The sequence below is a fragment of the Dendrobates tinctorius genome, unplaced genomic scaffold (genome assembly GCF_039654945.1).
Source record: "Dendrobates tinctorius isolate UK_male_01 unplaced genomic scaffold, ASM3965494v1 ptg000102l, whole genome shotgun sequence".
Lineage (NCBI taxonomy): Eukaryota > Metazoa > Chordata > Amphibia > Anura > Dendrobatidae > Dendrobates > Dendrobates tinctorius.
In genome coordinates, this window is record NW_027361770.1 from 41,694,302 (window position 1) to 41,718,563 (window position 24,262).

General features: G+C 44.4%; 1 protein-coding gene across 1 annotated transcript in view; it reads right to left on the reverse strand.

The window, feature by feature from the left end:
* GABBR2 (gamma-aminobutyric acid type B receptor subunit 2) overlaps nt 1-24,262 on the reverse strand; it is a 1,198,492-nt gene that overhangs the window by 367,988 nt on the left and 806,242 nt on the right. Inside the window, exons 9-10 of the mRNA XM_073587861.1 lie at nt 13,589-13,669; nt 12,982-13,132 (exon numbers count right to left, since the gene is read on the reverse strand). Of these exons, the coding sequence (XP_073443962.1) occupies nt 12,982-13,132; nt 13,589-13,669 (232 nt within the window). The remainder of the gene's footprint in view (nt 1-12,981; nt 13,133-13,588; nt 13,670-24,262) is intronic.

Genomic DNA, 24,262 nt, shown 5'->3' on the forward strand with positions numbered 1-24,262 from the left:
CTTCCATACGGCTTTGCACTCTCTCTCAAAACAACCATTGATCTGTTTTTCCTTTGGCCTCTTGTACTTGACTTTTTTAAAGTTGGACAATTTGGCCATGGTGTAGAATATATAATGGCCATGGTGTAGAATATATCATTAAGGTCTTTTTTAGCTTGACTCACTTCTTCTAGATTTGGCTTGTACTTGTAGTTGTAGATGTGGGGGAGCATCTCATGTTTTTCGGGTCTGCTTAGAACCTCTTTATATTTTATTGCCGACATCTTGGACCATTTATAGGATAGAGGAATGGTTGAAGAGGCCGCAGGGCTGAGAATTTTGTGTGGATGGTTTCTTGTAGATTTCATGTACAGAAGTTGGCTGTGATCTGATAGGATATTATCATTAGAGGACTACAAAACCTGTTGCCATGTAGTCTTCCATATTCTTGAGCTCCGAATACCCACTCCTCCACTACTGATTGACAGCTTTTTGCCTATGCACAGTGTACACAGAAAGCTCCCAATCAGTGATGAGGGTGGCATTATACCGGTCTCAGCATTCAGAGAACTGGTACATCTGAAGCAGATAAAACAGCATTTTTATCAAATCTGGAGTAAGTGATAAATTGATGAAATTAGGTTCTCTGCCTCTGTACAATGCTGCTCTCAGATAGGGTAGCAAAAACCTTGTGACCGATTCTCTGTAAAGCAGGCCTCTAACTGTAAACAATGTTTCATTTTTAAGATCCAAATCTCATTGTGTCCACCTGCCTGCCTGAAGCTTACCCTAGTAAAAGTTTATTGCGCCCACATTTATGAGCTTCTTTTGAAGCCCTTAGTGGCAGCCGCAAGAAGCCAGATTTTAATCAACTAATTCTATGGATGTGCAAATGTCATCATGGGACTTAAAGCTTTGCATCAGGTAAATAAAGGTCCAATCCCTATAAAAATATATTACAAATAATAATCAGAACTTAATGGCCATAAAATTATGTTTGTAGTTGGATGCAGGCTTTAAGCCACGGAGAGTCACAATTGACATATTTTTTAATTGAACAATTAAAGTACAATTGGAATATTTAAAGGAATTGTTAATTATTTTTGTTTAAAAAAAAAATCTGTGGAGCATGGACCAGTTCATTGCCCTAGCAAGCCGGAACTTGTGATTGCTGCAGCCAATCGCTAGTTACAGCACAGAACAGTGCATGAATATAGTGGCCATTGAATGCCTGCAGCAGTCACAAGCTTATAGTACAGAACAGGATACACATAGACTAGCTCTGTACATACTATTGGGATCATACAGACATGTGACCGCTGCAGACAATCAATGGTCGCAGTGCTGATGCTTTGTTCATGCTGTAGCTAGTGATTGGCATTGGATCTTTGAGTGAGAGTAAAGTCATGGGCAAAAGTTTAGTTCCTGGATTGTTGGGAGAAGTTGCTCTTGGAGCATGTCTAGATACCATTATTTATGGCAGTGTTCTTAGTCAAAATTGTGAGTGACTCACTACTTCGAATGAAATCAACCCCACACATGAATGGTCCCAGTATACTTTACTGTTGGCATGATGCAGGACTCATGGTAGCACTTAACTTTCCTTACCTAGACAATTATTAATCCATATCTCCCAAGCAATCTGAAGTGGGCTTCATCAGAGAAAGTAGCTTGACCACAGTCCTCTGCAGTCCAAACCCTGTACTTCCTGCAAAGTTATTTTCTCTGATGAAGCCCCTTCAGACGGTTTGGGAGATCTGGGAGAATGATTGTCTGGAGAAGGAAAGGTGAGCAGTGCAATGAGTCCCGTGTCATGCAAACAGTAAAGTAGTCTGGTACCATTCATGTGTGGGGTTGCTTTTCATGCAAGGAAGATGCCAATAATTTTGACTAAGAACACTTCCTTAAATAAAGAATGGTATCTAAACCTCCTCCAAGAGTAACTTCTCCCAACAATCTAGGAGCATTTGGTGATGAGCAATGATTTTTTCAACATGATAAAGCACCATGCCAGTGTAGGAGGAAGAGTCCCCGCTGTGTATCCGGGCTGGAACCAAGGGGGCCGTCACCAAGGTTCCTAGGGAGACTGTTTCCGCGGGACACAATTGGGGGATGGACCGCAGAGACTTCTAGAAAGGTTGGGGGAGGAGCTACTATAAAAGGGGCTGAGGACACCAGCAGGAGTCAGTTGACGCAGCAGGAGAGGAGAAGAGAGGAAGCTAGAGGGCGCCAGAGAGCCAGAGCGAGAGCCAGAACCAGAGCAAGGAGAGCAGAGCAGCGAGGGGGGAGAGACTAAAGGGAGACTCACCGCTAACAGAAGGGAGATGGCACCGAGCCGTCCAACGAAGAGACACTGCCCGGCTCCGCCCCGCGGATGTGTCCTGTCCGCTGCCACCTGAGGCCGCCACTGCCCGACTCCACCCCGCGGGTGCGGCCCGACCGCTCCCACCCGCGGCAGCCGATGCCCGACTCCACCACACGGGTGTGGCCAGACCGCTCTCACCTGCGGCAGACGACGCCCGACTCCACCCCGGGGGGTGCAGCCCATCCGCGCCAGCCCATGGCAGCCGCCCCCCGACTCCAGCCCGTGGGTGCGCCCCGATCGCTCCTGCCCATGGCAGCCGATGCCCTACTCCACCCCATGGTTGCGGCCCGTCGGCTGCCATCCACGGCCACTGCCGCTCCACTCCAGCCCGCAGTTGTGGCCGGTCTGCTGCCGCCTGCGCTGTCTGGACCCCGGGCAACGCCGTCCCACCTCCGCCGGGAGGTGCAATATAGAGGAACTCTTCAGGGGCCTGCTGTGCCCCCACTTCACTGGGGCATAGGAATGCCCAAGTGACACATTGTAGTTAACATTCTGGACCCGTAGTCAGCCAAACCGCGGCCTTTTATATATAAAAGTTACATCTTAAAGTATCTCCTGTCTCCCACCTCGTCACTGCATCTTGCGTACCTGCGATGACTACATTTGGCGTAGTCGGCAGGATGCAGTCTCCGAGCGGAGATTGTTATGATTGAGTCACCATAGGAGGCAAAAACAGAAATGCTAGCTAAGTCCTGAAAACCAGAGAAGTTGGCAACTATCAGATTGCAGACCCCTGAACCTATCAACACAACTAGCAGTAGCCGTGGGGGGTTCCTACGATGACCTAGACCCCTCGATCACAGCCGGAGAGATACATAGGCCTAAAGAAGGAAAGGGGAAATCTAACTGCCCCAGAGCAGACCCCAAAGCAATAGGCAGCCCCCCACATATAATGACGGTGAAGCAAGATGAAAACACTTACACAGACAGAAAGACAGGCTGAGCAAAGACGGGGCCCAAAAACTACCTAGATAGGAACGGATAGGAAGGTTGCTGTCTGCAATCTGCCAAAACCCTATCAGAGACAAAAGCCAACAAGCTGATATAAAAATGGCCCTGAAGCAAATAAGCTTCAAAAACTAAATCAGCACTCAGGTACTTTCAGAAGACAGAGCTCACGGAACACTGCACACTCCAACAGGGAGTGGCAGAATCCAAAAAGCAAGAAAAACAAAAACAAATCTTAGATGCAAAAAGGCAAAACAGAAAACTTAGCTTTAGGAGAGCAGGAATCAGACTGGTGTCCAAGAGTCCACATAGAAATCACCCGCAGGGCAGAAAGGGCATAGGCTGCCTTAAATCCAGTCAGTGACTCCACTCAGCCAATCGTCTTCATTAGTCCCAGGTGCCTGATAATCAGGCTCACTACCTTCCTTCACTAGAATAGGGAGTTCACCAGGCCTCAGTGACGGAGGGGAAAATGAACTCACAACAGTACTCCCCCCTTGAGGAGGGGTCACCGAACCCTCAACAACGCTACCAGGGCGATCAGGGTGAGCCCGATGAAAGGCACGCACCAATCTTTTGGCATGAATATCAGAGGCAGAGACCCAGGAATTATCCTCCTGACCATAACCCTTCCACTTAACCAAATACTGGAGTCTCCGTCTAGCCAGACGGGAATCCAGAATTTTCTCTACCTCATATTCCAAGTTACCTTCAACCAATACAGGGTCCGGAGGTGCCACCTCAGGCACAACTGGCTCAACAAACCTCTTCAACATGGACTTATGGAACACATTATGGATCTTAAATGTGACAGGAAGAGCCAAACGAAAAGAGACCGGATTAATAATCTCCAAAATCTTGTAAGGTCCAATAAATCTAGGCTTAAACTTAGGAGAAGCCACCTTCATAGCAATATTTTTTGATGATAACCACACCATATCACCAATCTTAAACTGGGGACCAATGGTCCTATGTCAATTGGAAAACTGCTGGGCCTTTTCCTGGGAGAGAGATAACTTATCCACCACTTGGTCCCAGATCTGGTGCATTCTCTCCACCACAGTGTCAACACCTGGGCAGGCAGAAGGCTCCACCTGCCCTGAAGAAAATCGAGGGTGAAAACCAAAGTTGCAAAAAAAAGGTGACATCAAAGTGGCAGAACTAGCTCTATTATTTAAAGCAAATTCGGCCAAGGGCAAAAATGAAACCCAATCATCCTGATCAGCGGAAATAAAACATCTCAAATACGACTCCAAGGTCTGGTTTGTTCTCTCTGTCTGCCCATTGGACTGAGGGTGAAAAGCAGAGGAGAAGGACAACTGAATTCCCAACTTGGAACAGAATGTCCTCCAAAATCTAGACACAAACTGAACTCCTCTGTCAGACACAATGTTCTCAGGAATCCCGTGCAAGCGAACCACCTGTTGCAAAAACAGAGGCACCAACTCAGAGGAAGATGGCAACTTAGGGAGTGGTACAAGATGAACCATCTTAGAGAACCTATCACAAATCACCCAAATAACAGTCATTCTTTGAGAGACCGGCATATCAGAGATGAAATCCATTGAAATATGGGTCCATGGCCTCCTGGGGACCGGCAAAGGCATCAACAACCCACTAGAGCGAGAAGAAGATTTAGACCGGGAGCAAGTCCCACAGGACTGCACAATATTCCTGACATCATGAGACAAGGTGGGCCACCAAAAAGAGCGACTCACCAGATCTCTAGTACCAAAAATACCTGGATGACCAGCCAATGCAGAGCAATGAACTTCAGACATCACTCTCTTCTTCCACTGGTCAGAAACACAACTTTCCACTGGGGCAACGCTCAGGTTTGTCCTCCTGGAACTCTTGCAGAGCAAGTCTCAAATCGGGCGAGATGGCAGAAAGAACTACCCCTTCGCCTAAGATGGTGGCAGGCTTGGTCACCACAGGAGAATCAGCAAAGAAACTCCTAGAGAGGGCATCTGCCTTGACATTCTTAGTTCCAGGAAGGAAAGAGACCACAAAATCAAAACGTGTAAAAAACAAGGCCCACCTAGCCTGTCTAGGGTTCAAGCGTTTAGCCGACTCTAGGTAAATCAAATTTTAGTGGTCAGTGAGGACCACAACTTGATGTTTGGCTCCCTCCAACCAATGTCTCCACTCCTCAAATGCCCATTTCATGGCCAACAGTTCCCGATTCCCCACATCATAGTTACGTTCAGATGAAGAGAACTTACGGGAAAAGAAAGCACAGGGATACATTTTAGATGTTACCGGATCCTTTTGGGACAACACCGCTCCTGCACCAATCTCAGAAGCATCCACCTCTACCTGGAACGGGAGTGAGACATCAGGTTGCCGCAGAACCGGGGCGGAGGTAAATCTACGCTTCAGCTCCTGAAAGGAAGCAACCGCCTCCGGAGACCAATTCAACACATCCGCACCCTTCCTGGTCAGGTCAGTCAATGGTTTGGCAATACTAGGAAATTTTGCTATAAATTTCCGATAAAAATTAGCAAAACCCAAAAACTTCTGGAGGGCCTTCAAAGAAGTGGGCTGAACCCAATCATAAATGGCCTGTACCTTGGCCGGGTCCATTTCAATAGTTGACGGAGACAAAATAAATCCCAAAAAAGAAATTCTCTGTACTCCAAAAAGGCATTTTGATCTTTTGACATACAGAGAATTCTCTCTCAAGATCCGGAACACAGTCCGAATATGTTCCACATGAGAATCCCAATCCTTGGAGAAGATCAAAATATCATCCAGATAGATAATCAAAAATTTATCGACAAAGTCTCGGAAAATATCATTCATGAAGCACTGGAAGACAGAAGGGGCATTAGTGAGCCCAAAAGGCATCACCAGGTACTCAAAATGTCCCTCCGGAGTATTAAACGCCGTCTTCCATTCATCCCCCTGCTTAATGCGGATAAGATTATACACCCCCCTGAGGTCAAGCTTGGTAAACCAGCAAGCACCTCTGACTCTAGAGAATAGATCCGAAATCAGGGGTAACGGATACTGATATTTAATAGTAATTTTATTGAGGGCACGATAATCAATACAAGGCCTTAAAGAACCATCCTTCTTGGCCACAAAAAAAAAACCGGCACCTAAGGGTGAAGAGGATGGTCTAATATGACCCTTCTCCAATGCCTCCTTAATATAGGACCGCATAGCCTCGTGCTCGGGTACAGATAAATTGAAGAGCCGACCCTTAGGAAATTTACACCCCGGGTTTAGTTCAATTGCACAGTCATAACTCCTATGAGGAGGCAAGGACGCAGACTCATTCTCACTAAATACATCATAGTAGTCCGCCAAATAGTCAGGAACCTCATGCGACTGAGGAGAGGTGGAAAAAACCAGAGCCTCACTAAAGGTACACCGGCAACCCCAACTCACCACAGACACAGACTTCCAATCCAAAACTGGATTATGAATCTGCAACCAGGGAAACCCCAGAGCAACGGCATCATGCAGACCATGCAACACCAAAAATCTGCAATTTTCTTGGTGGTCTGGGGCGACCCGCATAACCAACTGGGTCCAAAACTGAGGTTTATTTTTAGCCAGAGGGGTAGCATCAATCCCCCTCAAAGGGATAGGCATCTGCAGAGGTGTCAACGGAAATCCACAACGTTTAGCAAAATCCAAGTCCATTAGGTTTAGCGCTGCTCCCGAATCCACAAAAGCTTTGGCGGAAAATGTGGACAGGGAACAGATCAGAGTAATCGCCAAAAGAAACTTAGGCTGAACCCCACCAACAGAAAACGTGTGTGCAAAGCGTTTCTCACGTTTAGGACAAACAGAAATAACATGTGAGGCATCTCCACAGAAAAAACACAGTTTATTACGCCTTCTGAATTCCTGACGTTGCGCCTTAGACAAAACTCTATCACATTGCATAGGTTCAGACGTCTGTTCAACCGGTGGCAACACCTCTCGTGTAATCCTGCGTTCACGTAAACACCGATCAACCTGAATGGCTAAAGACATAGAATCGTCCAGACCAGAGGGAACAGGAAATCCCACCATAGTATCTTTTACGGCTTCTGACAAACCCTTCCGAAAGAGAGCAGCCAAGGCACTATCATTCCAGGTAGTAAGGACCGCCCACTTTCGGAACTTTTGACAGTACAACTCTGCAGATTCTCGACCCTGGTTCAATGCTAACAGGGTCTTTTCAGCCTGATCAATAGCATTAGGTTCATCGTACAGCAACCCCAAGGTTTGAAAAAATGCGTTCACATTAGTCAGAATAGGGTCATCTGGTTTCAAAGAAAACGCCCAATCCTGGGGATCGCCGCGCAGCAAAGAGATGACAATTTTAACCTGCTGCGCGGGGCTCCCTGACGAGTTAGGCTTCAAAGCAAAAAATAATTTACAATTATTTTTGAAACTCAAAAATTTAGATCGATCCCCAAAAAATACATCAGGTGTGGGGATCTTTGGTTCAACAGCATGTGAACGAGCAAGATAGGCGGAAATTCCTCGCACTTCAGCAGCGAGCTGCTCCACACGATCAGACACTTGCTTTATCTCCATTGAGAGAAAAAAAAAAAAAATTCCCCCAACGGCCTCAGAGATATAGAGGAAAGAATATACACATACCTTTTTTTTTTTTTTTTTAAACACATTTCTTTCCTGCTATTGAGTACCCCAGGATCTGCGGTTTGGCGGGTGATTCTGCTATGATTGAGTCACCGTAGGAGGCAAAAACAGAAATGCTAGCTAAGTCCTGAAAACCATAGAAGTTGGCAACTATCAGATTGCAGACCCCTGAACCTATCAACACAACTAGCAGTAGCCATGGGGGGTTCCTACGATGACCTAGACCCCTCGATCACAGCCGGAGAGATACATAGGCCTAAAGAAGGAAAGGGGAAATCTAACTGCCCCAGAGCAGACCCCAAAGCAATAGGCAGCCCCCCACATATAATGACGGTGAAGAAAGATGAAAACACTTACACAGACAGAAAGACAGGCTGAGCAAAGACGGGGCCCAAAAACTACCTAGATAGGAACGGATAGGAAGGCTGCTGTCTGCAATCTGCCAAAACCCTATCAGAGACAAAAGCCAACAAGCTGATATAAAAATGGCCCTGAAGCAACTAAACTTCAAAAACTAAATCAGCACTCAGGTACTTTCAGAACACAGAGCTCACGGAACACTGCACACTCCAGCAGGGAGTGGCAGAATCCAAAAAGCAAGAAAAACAAAAACAAATCTTAGATGCAAAAAGGCAAAACAGAAAACTTAGCTTTAGGAGAGCAGGAATCAGACTGGTGTCCAAGAGTCCACATAGAAATCACCCGCAGGGCAGAAAGGGCGTAGGCTGCCTTAAATCCAGTCAGTGACCCCACTCAGCCAATCGTCTTCATTAGTCCCAGGTGCCTGATAATCAGGCTCACTACCTTCCTTCACTAGAATAGGGAGTTCACCAGGCCTCAGTGACGGAGGGGAAAATGAACTCACAACAGGAGATGGTGTGGGCCAGGGGGGCAACGGTGGGCCCCGGCCCAGCCTATCCTTGGGGGCTATGTTGAGCAATCTACCAAGGTTCTCCAGCAGCAATACTATGCTGTGGAACTGGACAGAGCGAATCGTGGGCTATTTAGGATGCATCCGCTGACCCCTGACCTAGAGGCAGAAGTGGCCCTAATGGCGATGGACGGGGAGGCCCAGGATTCCATAATGTTGAGGCCCCAGGGGCAGCGAAACACCTTCGTTAGGGTGTTACAGATCTTAGGGGAGACCCATGGGGACCCGACTGATGTGGGAGAACTGAGAACCAGGATGTTTAGTTGCATGCAGAAAGAGTGGGAAACAGTGATGCAATATATGAATGTTTTACAGGATTTGTTTGTAGCCATTGAAAGGAAGGATGGGGTTGACATGGGGACCGTGGACGTAATATTACGTGACCTTGTAGTGACCGGGCTAAGAGACACCCTGACGAAACAGGCTCTGCAAGAGCGGGTGCGAGTGGACCCGCATCTGACCTTTTCAGAGATAGGAAAGAAGGCACGTGTTCGGGCACAGGAGCAAGGGGTGACAGTCCCTGTGGGGATGGCTCGGAGTATCGAAGCATCCCACTGGGTACAAGAGATGAAGCAAGAGATACAAAGTATTAAAGGCGAATTGGCCAAAGCGAAAAAAGAGGCCACAAAATGTCGGCTAGGGCCGGGCAGAGAAGGCATGAACCATCGCGGCCCTCACCAGAGTGAGTTCCCATGACCACTCACCTGTTACGATTGTGGAGGATTGGGACACTCCACCCGAGAGTGCCCACGTTGCAGGAGGAAGCTGCCCCGCTGGCCAATAAAATCAGCGGACCCTGAGCTGGGGGGACGCCGCTCAGGGCCAGAGCCCACCACACAGGGGGGTGGAAGTCACGAAGACATGGTTGCGCAGTGTCCAGTGGTATGGGCAGAGATCGAAGGCCGTGCCGTACGATGTCTAGTAGATACTCGGGGCGCAAGTAACGACCATGCCAGAGACTTATTATCGGCAGCATTTTCCCGAAGCAGTGAGACCTCAGTGGGGGTCCGTGGTAAAGTTGGTAGCCGCCAATCAGCTACCGGTTCCTGTCGTTGGAGTAGTCTGGATGCAGATTTCGCTAAGCAGCAAATCACTCGGCCGCCGGGGAGTGGTCCTGACCAAGGGTGACGTGAACAACAAACATCCGGTTTCCTTGGGTATGAACATACTGCGGGAGTTCGGCAATCTCCTCCTCAATGAGCCCACGCAAGAGACTCTGAGCCAGTGGGGCTCCCACACGCCCCAAGGGCGGGTCTTCCAGCAGTTGGTGCGGGGAGCGTGAGTCCTCCAGGACTGCCAGGAGGGTGAGGTACTGGGGAAGGTGATCATGCTGGTGGCTCCTCAACTCGTGCTGCTGCCTGGGCAGACAGTAGTGGCCTTGCCTATCTGGGCCCCTGTGCCCCTGGAGGGAGTAGAGATGCAGGTGGAGCCGTGCTTCTCGAAATGCCTATCTTCTGGAGTCCTGGTGGCCCGCACCCTAGCCACTGTGCGGAAAGTGACCGTCCTGGTGCGCTGCGTCAACCTAGAAGACCAAGAGATCGTCCTGAAACCACAAGCCGAAATGGCGAAGCTGGTGAGACCTTTGGAAGAGGTGCTTCCGACCCCTGCGTTCCAACTAAAAGTGCAGGCCGGGGATCCTTGGGCGGTGTCTATCCGGTCTCTTCAGCCCACCAGGACCTTGACCAAAGAAAACAGCCGAGCCATCCTGAAGAGAATGCGAGCAGAACTCTCTGATCTTACCCCGGCCCAAATTCTCCATGTAGAAACGCTTTTGGGCCAGTACCAGGATGTATTCGCCAACCATGAGGATGATTTTGCATGTACCACAGCCATTATGCACGGCATTCCCACGGCAGGAACAGCTCACATCAGAGAGCGGTATCGGCAGATTCCCCCGCATCTATATCCGGAGGTGAAAACTTTACTGGGCCAAATGCTGCGGAAAGGAGTTATCCGAGAAAGCCAGAGTCCCTGGGCGGCCCCCATTGTGTTAGTCCGCAAGAAGGATGGCACCTTGCGGTTCTGTGTGGACTATCAGAAATTGAATGCTTGTACCATCAAAGACTCATACCCGCTGCCTCGGATAGAGGAGTCCCTATCCGCCCTGGGGAAGGCGACATACTTCTCATCTTTAGATCTGGCCAGCGGGTACTGGCAGGTGCCAATGTCAGAGGAAGACCGTGCCAAGACCGCACTCATTCTCCCCATGGGACTGTTCTATTTAATCGTATGCCGTTCGGGCTGGCCAACGCCCCCGGGACCTTCCAACGGCTGATGGAGCGGTGTCTGGGAGATCTCATCTTCGAGGCCACATTGATATACCTGGACAACATCATCATCTATGCCGCCACATTTGAGGACCACCTGCGTTGGTTGGGACAGGTGCTCGGGTGACTGCAGAAGTACGGGTTGAAGGTAAAGCCCCAGAAATGCCACTTGTTTCGTACATAGATCGAATACCTGGGGCATACCGTCTCTGCCGAAGGCGTTAGACCATCCATGGAAAAGGAAGCCACGATCCAAGGGTGGCCTACTCCCGAGACGGTAAAAGATGCCGCCCACGGCCGCCGCCGCTCCACTCCAGCCCGCAGTTGCGGCCTGTCTGCTGCCGCCTGTGGCTCCCACAGCTCGGCTCCAGCCAGCGGCTGTGGCCTACGCCATCCGGACCCTGGGCAACGCCGTCCGACCTCCACCGGGAGGTGCGATGCAGAGGAACTCTTCAGGGGCCTGCTGTGCCCCCACTTCGCCGGGGCGTGGGAACGCCCGAAGTCTCCGCTAAATTCTCGTCGGCTGGGCCCAGCGGCTGATTCACCGAAGCATCATCGACCATCGCTCTGCCGGACGTCAGAGAGGCTAAGTGACACATTTTAGTCAACATTCTGGACCCGTAGTCGGTCATACCGCGGCCCTATAGTGACCGGTCTTTGCCGGGTTAGTCGTGTTTGTGTTACCAGTGTATTCTTGTGTTGATCCCTGCGAGGATAACTGCTGTTTACTTGTTTGGTTGCTCGAGATAGCCCCTATAGGCATATATATATATGAATGTTACATCTTAAAGTTTCTCCCGTCTCCCACCTTGTCACTACATCTCACGTACCTGCAATGACTACACCAGGAAGCAAAAGTGATAACTAAGTGGCTCAATGACGAAAACACTGAAATATTGGAAATATGGCCAAGAAAGTCCCCCGTTCTCAAAGTCTTTGACAACCTGTGATCTATCCTCAAATGCGGGTGGACAAGAAAAAACATAGAAACTGTGATAAACTCCAAGCACTGAGTGGGCAGAGTGGGTTGGTAACATCAGGATATGGCCCAGAAGTTGATATCGTGCCAGGGCTAGTTGGAAAAATATGGGTCAACCCTATAAATGTTGAGTCTTTGTGTAAACTTGATGTATTTATCAATTAAAGCTAAAAAATGTCTGACTAAAAGATCTAAAAACACTAAAGCAGCAACGTTTGTGAAAATCAAAATTTGTGTCAATCTCAAATTTTTTGGCCAGGACTGTGCTTTGTTTCATGTTGGTTCTTTGTGCAAAACAACATATTAAAACTAAAGAAATGAGTAAGTCTTTATGATTTATGGTGGCACAGTGAAGTTTTACTACATTCTATAAAACCCTAAAATGGCCCGATGGGAACTTTATTACAAAAAAAGTGCTAAAAAATACTTTACTACATAGCAGCCAAATTCATTTTTTGATATTTTTTGTAAATCATAGCATAATGGACAACAAACATCAGTCACTGGGGGACATTGTTCATCAATGTGGTTCAATGTGTTACAAACATATGTAACAGGGATGTACACAAAATCATCAGGGCTCCATAACAAGGTTTAGCATGGACATAAATACACTAACAAATCGTCCTCAGTGAGCTTTGTTTGCCGTCACATTGTACAATTAGAAGTTTCAGGTTTCCCCCAGCCACCACAAGATGGCGCTCAGTGCAAATTTATAACAGCTATGTATTCACTACAAGCAGCGAGTTCTCCCTTTTGGCAGCAGCTGTCCATTGAGTCAGTCTCCATTACAGATACACCATGGATGTGCAATAGAGACCACAATCTCACCATTTTAAGTGTAAAAGTGCTACTGAACATAAAAAAAAGCTGAAATAGAGTACGATGACCTAATAATGATACTTACTTTTGGTTCCTGTTTTTGATGTTAAAGAATAAAAATGTGCTGGCCATAATCATTCCAATAATTGTTATGGCAGAGAGAATGCTGTAAAGCGGCAGGTGGATCTGACGTCTCTCCATTCGGATAAAAGTTTGATCTTTTGGGGGTTCCACTCCTAAAATCGGTAAAAAATGATAATATGAGATGTTTGTGTGAGTTAGTATTCAAGTGGGCTAGTGTCGCTGTTGATCCCACTGAGGAGTAAATGGTGTAAATGGAAATTCTTGGTTCTTAATAAAAAAAAAATCTTTAAATGATCATCAGGTATTATGCATCATTGAGAACACTGGCTTCAGGATCCTGGTGGGACTGCAATCTCTTTGCCCACCATAGTTATTTACACAATATTGTGATATAATATGGATGTGTGGAACATAATCATGGAATTTAAAGGTCCAAGTCCTATAAAATATCTATAAATGATTAGTACCTGACTGTGACTGTAAAATGATGTTTGTATATTTCTAAATAATAATAATAATAATATATTATTAATAGTAATATATAGTAATACTAATAATATATGTGATCTATAGTTGTTATGTAATGTTTAGTGTATTAGGCATTGTACCTTGAAATCTGATGGTGTCATTGATGAGTTCCAGGCTGTCAGCTACAGCATTGTATTCTCCCACTTTCACTTCTTTACCATCTGCGGAGATAAAAGGGTCCAAGTAATAGGTTACACAAGTTGATCCGCTCTACATTTGCTCTGTGAGATTACTATGGATTAACATATAATTTGCAATTTTAAAACAGAAACACGAGCAGGAGGTGCTAAGATAGTAAAAAGACAGGCTATAAAAAACTCAGCTGTTAGGGTGGGGTCACACTTGCCAGTGTGATGCGCGAGTTTCTCGTATCACACTCGCAAGTGTGACCCCGGCCTTACTTTTTTGTGTCAATAATCAGATGTAATACATTACGAAAATTAATATTTCCGCTGAAGCTGTATAGAAAGCTATTGAATTTGTATTCGCATTAGCAATATATTTTGGAATTGGAAATTAATTTTGTTTTTGTTTTGTTTTTTTCAATGGCATTCTGCATGCTGAAAAAATGACAGTATGATAACAGCGATAAAACAGTGGTATCATTTTTTTATATTTTAGTGCTTAAAATATACCGTATATACTTGTGTATAAGCCAAGTTTTTCAGCACATTTTTTTGTGCTGAAAACGCCCCCCTTGGCTTATACATGAGTCATTGTCCCAGAAAGATGGCGGGAGAGCGGAAGCAGTGGGTCACAGAGGCAGGAGCCAGTGGCTGCGGCTACAGCCTGTGCCCGCTGCTAAAGCGAAATGAATATTCACTGCACTGGCAATGAATATTCATTTATCTTATAGCACGCACAGTTACAGCAGCAGCTGCCAGCTTCCAGCACTTGTGCCCACTCATTAAAGGTAATGAATATTCATCTCTCTCCACTCCCATAGGCGCGGAGTGAATATTCATTACCTTAATGAGCGGGGACACCTGATCGCTCGGCTGAAAGCGCTGCTGGCAACAGAATGAGATGCAGTGAGGGCGCACAGGGAAAGGTAACTAAGATGTGTTTTTTTGTAGGAACCATGCATACAAAGATAGGGATGGGGAGCCATGCATACAAGGCCAGGAATAAGGAGCCATGCCTTCAGGGACGGGGAGCTATGCATACAAGGACGGGGATGGGGACGGGGAGTCATGCATGCAAGGACAGGGAGCCATGCATACCAGGACAGGGATGGAGAGCCATGCATACAAGGAAAGGGATGGGGAGCTATGCATACATGGACAGGGATGCGGAGCCATGCATACAAGGACGGGGTTAAGGAGCCACCCATACAAGGACAGGGATGGGGACGGGGAGCCATGCATTCAAGGACAGGGATAGGGAGCCATGCATACAAGGATAGGGGATAAGGAGCCATGCACACAAGGTCGGGGATGGGGACGGGGTGCCATGCATACCAGGACAGTGACAGGAAGCCATACGTACAATGACAGGGATGGGTGGAGCTATGCATGAAACGACTGGGACGGGGTAGCCATGCATACAAGGACAGGGATGGGGAGCCATGCATACAAGATAGAGGATAATGGGCCATGCATACAAGGACGGTGCTAAGGAGCCACCCATACAAGGACAGGGATGGGGACGGGGAGCCATGCATTCAAGGACAGGGATGGGGAGCCATGCATACAAGGATAGGGGATAAGGAGCCATGCATACAAGGACGGGGATGGGGACGGGGAGCCATGCATACCAGGACAGTGACAGGGAGCCATACGTACAATGACAGGGATGGGTGGAGCTATGCATGAAAGGACTGGGACGGGGTAGCCATGCATACAAGGACAGGGAAGGGGAGCCATGCATACAAGGAAAGGGATGGGGAGCTATGCATACAAGGACAGGGATGGGGAGCCATGCATACAAGATAGGGGATAATGGGCCATGCATACAAGGACGGGGCTAAGGAGCCACCCATACAAGGACAGGGATGGGGACGGGGAGCCATGCATTCAAGGACAGGGATGGGGAGCCATGCATACAAGGATAGGGGATAAGGAGCCATGCATACAAGGACGGGGATGGGGACGGGGAGCCATGCATACCAGGACAGTGACAGGGAGCCATACGTACAATGACAGGGATGGGTGGAGCTATGCATGAAAGGATTGGGACGGGGTAGCCATGCATACAAGGACAGGGATGGGGAGCCTTGCATACAAGGACAAGAATGGGGAGACATGCATACCAGGACAGGGATGAGGGGAAAATGCATACACGGTTTATACTCGAGTCAATAAGTTTTCCGAGTTTTTCGTGGCAAAATTAGGTGCCTCGGCTTATACTCGGGTTGGCTTATACACGAGTATATACAGTACTCTGAACTTGTTTAAAATAAATTTGGTTTGTGGCACTATTTTCTGAGATGCATAACTTTTTATTTTTCCATGGAATGAGCTATTCAGGCACTCTGTTTTTTATTGCTATACAACATTGTCCCATACATTAAATAATTTTATATTTTGATAGGACTGTAGCAGATGTGGTCATACTAAATACTCTTTTTATTTATTTTTTTATTTATTATTTGCATTGGGATGATTCAAACTTTTATCCTTTTTATTTTTTTAAAGAACTTCAACCTGCAGTTGTTTTATTGCTCAAACTATATTGTGATATACACTTTATCACATTTAGTGAATTTATCAATTTCCTATGTATCATAGGGTATCATGGAAGAACAAAGATGATGATGGCAATGAGGGCATGCAGTAGGTCTCCATCTCCATGGCAAACCATCAACTTGTTGCAGGATGGGCCAGGGGCATCCAATTATACAACAATTGGATCAAACTACTTTAAGGGAACCTGTCCTCAGATTCATGCTGATCAAACCATGGGCAGGATGAATCAGATACATGCTGTGCGGTCAGTATTTGGCCAGTATTTTACATCAGTATTTGCAAGCTAAAACCAGGATTGTGATAGAAATGCAGAATTGGTGACATGTTTCTATTATACTTTTCCTCTGATTGTTTCACTTCTGGTTTTGGGTAATAAATTCTGATGTAAAATACTGACAAAATACTGAACGTGTGAATGTGGCCTATCAGCACCAATCTGAGTGGACTAACGGTTCCAAAAAAATGGAAGAAGGCTTCCTTTGTTCTTTCTCCGTTAGGCCTGGTACCATAATTGTGGCCTAACAAACACCTCTAGGTTTGGCCATTGAAGGTGCGGTTTGACTGAATAAATGTTTCCAAACAAGTAATAGTACACAAGAATACTGTAATTACACAACTGCATTGAAAATAAAAATATCAACCTAAATGTCCTTTTATAGGCCAAGAAAAACAAAGTACAATAAAGATTATTTTAAAAAGTCTTCAAACCAAAAAAAACCAAATAAACACTACTCTCTAAAACAGCATACATGTAACATATCTGATATCCCAGTAATTGTTATAACTAGTACAATATAATAATGCATATACTAAAGCTTGAAGAATGGCACAGACAGCCAATTTTTTTTATTTTGCATTTCGCCTAAAAAATATTAACACAAATTAAAATCTGAATGCAAGAACAATTATGCCTTTAAAAATACTCCCCATACATATTCCTGAGGCAAATAGTTTTTTTTTTGCTTATAATTATCAGAATGTTAGTAAGCAAAATCCACAAATTTCCTAAGCTCCTAATGTACAATAATAGTTTGGTCCATACAGTAAATTTGCACCCAAAATGTTGGGTTCTCCTGGTAGCTTTCACACTAGCTTCACTAAATGGCTGATGGAATGAATTCTGCACGGAAAAATGTGCATGTTCATAAGTCCAAACAAGATTAATTGGATTCTCCTGTAGACAAGCCATATCCGTGTGTCCTGTTATGAATGTAATAGGGGAAAAGCTGCAACACGCTGCTCTTCTTTGAGAGGACTTAGCTTGTTCATGCAAAGAAATTACAGGGGAAATGAGGACAGGCCAGCCTCTACTGCTGCCAGTAACACATAATCATGCAGGGTGCCGATAGTAATCAGTTTATCCTGAGGAGAATGTTATGTGGGAAAACAGTACAATCAGCGTCGGACTGGAACACCTTGGGCCCACCAGAGAAAATCATTCTTGGGGCCCACTATGTAGCTGCATAGAATTAAATACCAGACCACCAATTGTGCGGTAAAACACGCTAATATCCGGGTATAATATAAGGTTGTACATGTCTTAATTATGTAGCAGGAGTTGGGGTAGCCCCCTCATAGAATATAAAGCAGCCCCCTCACATAGTATAATGCAGCCCCCTCATAGAATATAATGTAGACCCCTAATAGAATATAATGCAGCCATCTCATAGAATATAATACTGCCCCCCTCATAGGGTATAATGCACCCCCTCATAGGGTATAATGCACCCCCTCATAGGGTATAATACTGCCCCCCTCATAGGGTATAATGCACCCCCTCATAGGGTATAATGCTGCCCCCTCATAGGGTATAATACTGCCCCCCTCATAGGGTATAATACTGCCCCCCTCATAGGGTATAATACTGCCCCCCTCATAGGGAATAATGCTGCCCTCCTCATAGGGTATAATGCTGCCCCCTCATAGGGTATAATGCTGCCTCCTCATAGGGTATAATACTGCCCCCCTCATAGGGAATAATGCACCCCCTCATAGGGTATAATGCTATATAGATATATAGATATAGAGTTAGATAGATATAGATAGAAAGATAGAAGTAGAAATAGATAGATATAGAGATAGATAGTAGATAATGGATAGAAAGTAGATAATGGATAGATATAGATAGAAAGATTCATAGAGATAGATAGAGATAGATAGAGATAGATATAAAGATAGATATAGAAAGAAATATAGATAGATAGATCGATAGGTAGATAGATATAGAGATAGATAGAAAATAGATAATGGATAGATAGATAGATATAGAGATACATAGCTATAGATAGAAAGATATAGAGAGATAGATATATAGATAGAGATAGATAATAGATAGAGATAGATAATAGATAGAGATATACATATATAATAATAATAATAATAATAATATAGACATATATAGTTAGATATAGAGATAAATATATATAGATAGATGGCTATAAATAAAAATAGATATAGAGATATATATATAGAGAGATAGATAGATATAGAGATAATAGAGATAGATAGATATAGAGACAGATAGATATAGAAAGATAGAGATAATAGCTAGATATAGAGATATGTATAGAGATAGACAGATATAGAGTTAGAAAGATAGATAGATATAGAGAGAGATATAGAGATAGATAGAGATAGCTAGATAGATAGATGGATAGATAGATATAGATAATAGAGATAATAGATAGATGTAATAGATAGATATAGAGATAGATATAGAGATAGATGGATAGATCAATAGATAGATAGATAAAGAGAGAGATAGAGATAGATAGATAATGAGATATAGAGATAGATATAGAGATATAGTGTTAGATAGAAAGATAGATATAGAGATAGATAGATATAGAGATAGATATGGATATAGAGATAGATAGATATAGAGATAATATAAAGATAGATAGATATAGAGATAATATATAGATAGCTATAGAGAGAGAGATAGAGATATAGAGAGAAACAGATATAGATATAGAGATAGATATAGAGATAGATAGATATAGAGATAATAGATAGATATAGAGATAGATAGATATAGATATAAAGATAGATAGAGATAGAGAGAGCGGTAGATAGAGAGAGAGATAGATATAGAGAGAGATAGATACAGAGATCGATAAATAGATAGAGAGATAGATATAGATAATAGATAGATAGATAAAGATAGATAATAAATATAGAGATAACAGATAGATATAAAGATAGAGTAAGATAGAAAGATATAGAGATAGGTAGATATAGATAATAGAGATAGCTAGATAGACATAATAGATAGATATAGATAGATATAGAGATAGATAGAAAGATAGATATAGAGATAGATGTAGAGATAGAAAGATAGATATAGAGATAGAGCGATAGATAGATAGAGATAAATAGATAGATAGAGAAAGATAGATAGATATAGAGATAGAAAGATAGATAGATATACAAAGAGATAGATATAGAGATAGAGATAAATAGATAGATAGATAGATAGATAGATATAGAGAGATATAGAGAGAAATAGATATAGATATAGAGATACTAGATATATATAGAGATAGATATAGATATAGAGAGAGATAGATACAGAGAAAAGATATAGAGATAAATAGATAAAGATAGATAGATATATAGATATAGAGATAGAAAGATAGATATAGAGATAGAGCGATAGATAGATATACAGAGAGATAGATATAGAGATAGATAGAGATATAGAGATATATAGCTATAGAGAGAGATATAGAGAAATAGATATAGATATAGAGATAGATATATAGATATAGATATAAAGATAGATATAGAGATAGATATAGAGATAGAGCGATAGATAGCGAGAGATATAGATATAGATAGATACAGAGAAAAGATATAGAGATAGATAACGGATAGATAAATAGATAGATAGGTATAGAGATAGATAGATATAGATATTAGATAGAGATATATATATAGATAAAGATAGATATAGATGGTAGCTAGATAGATAATAAATATAGAGATAATAGATATAGAGATAGAGTAAGATAGATAGATATAGAGATAGATAGACATAATAGATAGATATATATATAGAAAGATATAGAGATAGATAGATATAGAGATAGATGTAGAGATAGAAAGATAGATATAAAGATAGAGCGATAGATAGAGATAGATTTAGAAATAGATAGATATAGATAATAGATATAGATAGATAGATAGATAGATAGATAGATATAGATAATAGATAGAGATAGAAAGATAGATAGATATAAGAGAGATAGAGAGAGAGATAGATAGAGATAGATAGATAGAGAGAGCGAGAGAGATATAAAAAAAAAACAAAACACAATACTCACCTCTCCTCCTCGCTCCCACGCTGATCCCGGCCTCAGTGTCAGGAGCTGCCCCCTCTGCCAGACACACAGCGGGTGCGCGATGTAGTGACGTCATCGCGCACTGGCTGTGAGTCAGGAGCAGAGAGGACTGAGGGCGGCGCCGGCCCTGATTTACAGCTGTAGTCTGCAGAGCGGCTCACTGGGCTGGGGGCGGGGCCTCTGGGGGTGGAGACTGTGAAATGATATTCACTGCTTCGCAGTGAATATTCATTTCTCTTTAGCAGCGGGGACAGGGGCTCCTGCCTCCTGTCACCCGCTGCTGCTCCGCTGGCAGGGGCCCCCATAGCAGCTGCATGGTGTGCGACACACCACTGGCTGGGGGCCCCTGGAGCAGCGGGGACCCTAGGCAACTGCTGGCCCTGTATGCCTGCAGGTGCCAGGGCCCACCAGATGCCAGGGCCCACCGGAGAATCCACCGGTTCTCCGGTGGGCCAGTCGACGCTGAGTACAATATACAGTATGCACAACTTTGGAAAATCCATTGGAGTGAAATAGAAATATACTTAAATAGAAACTGCCTAATATGAAGTTATTGAACTCACCTATGAGATTATTTAATTCAGCGATCCTGAAAATATTACACAACTGAATACCTCAGCAGACTGCAGGCCTTTGAACACAGCAGCCTAGTATCTGATAATATGGGTCAGACTACAAAGCGCTGAAGTTAAAGGAAATCTGCCAGTAGGATCGTCACTTCTAAGCCGTCTATATGGGCATGTAGGTCATAGGCAACTGAATAAAGTGATACCTTGGTATTTGGAATCTGATGTCTTATTCAAGAGAAATCCATGATTTTCTTATATGTAAAAGACAATGCTGCCTCCAGAGATTATTATACATGAAGGGGAGTTACCAGTGTTATGTGTAATTGCCGCTCTCCGATCTCCTCATCTCACTGCAGAGCTGTGTGTGATTATACCTGACACATCTGCAGGGTCCTCTCAGCTTCCATCTCACAGGCAGATAATGTTGCAAAACAGCAGGTCTCGGAGAGCTGCAGTAAAATGTGTTTGCAAAAAGACAAAGTTCAGTTCTCCTGTTCTGTGTTAGTTACTTGCCTCACACTGGTAACTCCCCCTTAATGTAAAATAACTCTGACTCCAGAGCTTATCTTCCAGGCAGCGTCCTCCCCATAGCCTGCACAAGGTCATGTACATATAAGAAAAGCGTAGATTTCTCTGAAATAAGACATTGGATATCAAGTTATCATTTTATTTGGCTTCCTATGACTTACATGCACATATAGACGGCTTAGGAGAGACAATCCTACTGACAGATTCTCTTTAACAGAAAAAAAGCTCAGTATGAAGATACAACTAAAATAAATTGGGTAAAAAAATGTTTTTTGTAAAATTTAGCTTTAACCCATTCACAACATAGCCAATTTCTATTTTTGTGTTTTCATCTTTTCTTCACCTTCTTCCGAGAGCGATAACTTTTTTTCATTTTTCTGTCCACACAGGCATATGAGGGCTTGATATTTGTACTTTTGATTGACACTTCATTCAGTCTGCCCCATGCATCATATAAGTGTATCATATAAGTGTGAGGTATGAATTTATCCAGAACGATGTATACAGACTGTGCCCTGCCGTCTGCCACCATCGAACTCTAACCAGCATGTCTATTTGTCTATTTTTCCTACAGGTACGTCACCAAACTTTCCACACAGACTCTTCTTACCTTTGTTGCTAGTATTCACTTGGTAAGTCAACCAGGAATACATTGAAATGCTCACTTTACGCATGTGGCTATGCCCACCATGCGTATAGTGAGCGCTTCATGTGCAGATGGTACCCAGGGTCTGGAGGAGAGGAGACTCTCCTCCATGCCCTGGGTACCATATTCCTGTAAAAAATAGAATTAAAATAAAAAATAGTGATATACTTACCCTCTGATGGCCCCCAGAGTCCACCCGGCTCTCAGCTGTGCTGGCGGCATCTTCCATTTTCCCAGGGATGTATTGCGCGAATCACCTGAGATGACATAGCGGTCTCGCGAGCGTGATGTGACAATGGTACTTCGCACAAAGCATCCCTGGGAATGGAACGTAACGGGAGCGCCGCTAAGGCCATCGGGAGCCGTCAGAAGGTGAGTATAACCATTTTTTTTTTTTATTATTATTATTTTTAACATTCTAACTTTTACTATTGATAGTAAAAAGTTGGTCACACTTGTCAAGCACTATGCTTGACAAGTGTGACCAACCTGTCAATTACTTTTCCAAGCGATGTTTCAAATTGTTTGGAAAAGCGCAAGCTTTCTGCAAGCTAAAAATGCTTGCATAACGCTTGTGTTTTGCGGGAAAACGCATGCGAATTCCGCATGCGTTTTACCCATGACAGGGAGCTGCGGAAATGATGCGGACATTTCCGCAGCCAGCATTTCTGCAACGTGGGCACTTAGCCTTAATTATCTGACCAAGATGAGCTCAGATCACTCCTCTCTGCTTCACACCTGAATGCATTTTGTAGCACATATATTGCATAGCACAAGTCTGCCACGTGCATCATATAAGTGTATCATACAAGTGTGAGATATGAATTAATCCAGAACTGAACCAGACGGGAACTGAAGGTAACTGGATACAGTCACAGTAAATAATTTTTCTGTTAGTTTTCACTCTCACACCTATAATCCTTCACTTTCTGCCAACCACCCTATTCCCTACACCTAGTAAGGAACTGTTCATCTCTTCTTCAATCCTCCCCATCCATCTCACTTCCTCCTCAGAACTGTTCCTCAACATACCGTCCTCTGTCTCCAAACACAAACAGCCCCCTCATGCCCTCTCCTGCTCCCACCTTCTAACACTTTCTCTGCTCCTCCTCACTGCTGGTGATATTTCTCCAAATCCTGGTCCTCCTCACCACATTCCCACAGTCATTTCTACCTTCCATCCACACTCTATCATAACTTTCCATAACCTCTCTAACCTTATACCCATTCGCCCGGCCCCCGCACCTCCAGTCCCACTAACAGGAGCTCTATGGAACGCTCGCTCTGTCTGCAACAAACTTTCCTACATCCAAGATCTTTTCATTACCAAGAATCTTTCCTTTCTCGCCATCACAGAAACCTAGCTCATCCACTCTGACACAGCCTCTCCTGTTGCACCTTCGTATGGTGGATTCCACCTTTCCCACACCCCCGCTCCAGCAGCAAGCATGGCGGAGGAGTTGGTTTTTGTCCTGTCAGATAACTGTTCCTTCATCCAAATCCCAATGCCACCCTCCGTTACCCTCTCTTCCATTGAGGTGCACTCTGTGCGCATCTACTCCCCCTACAACTGGCTGTCATTTACTGCCCCCCAGGGCCAACCTCCACCTTCTTTGACCAATTCTCCACCTGGCTACTTGATTTCCTCTCCGCTGCATCCCCACTATCATCTTGGGTGACTTCAACATCCCCACTGACGTTTCCCTCTCAGCTACCACTAAGTTTCTATCTCTCAGTTCCTCTTTTGGCCTCACTCAATGGACTTCTGCAGCCACTCATAAAGATGGCCGCACAATGGACCTCATCTTCACCCGCCTCTGCTCCCTATCTAACCTCTCTAACTCACCGCTCCCTCTTTCTGACCACAACCTACTTACATTCTCTTCCCTCTCCTTTCCAGGTCCACAATCCCCACCCCACAAACTTGCACACCCTCGCAGAAATCTTAAACTTCTCAATCTATACTCACTGTCTGAATCCC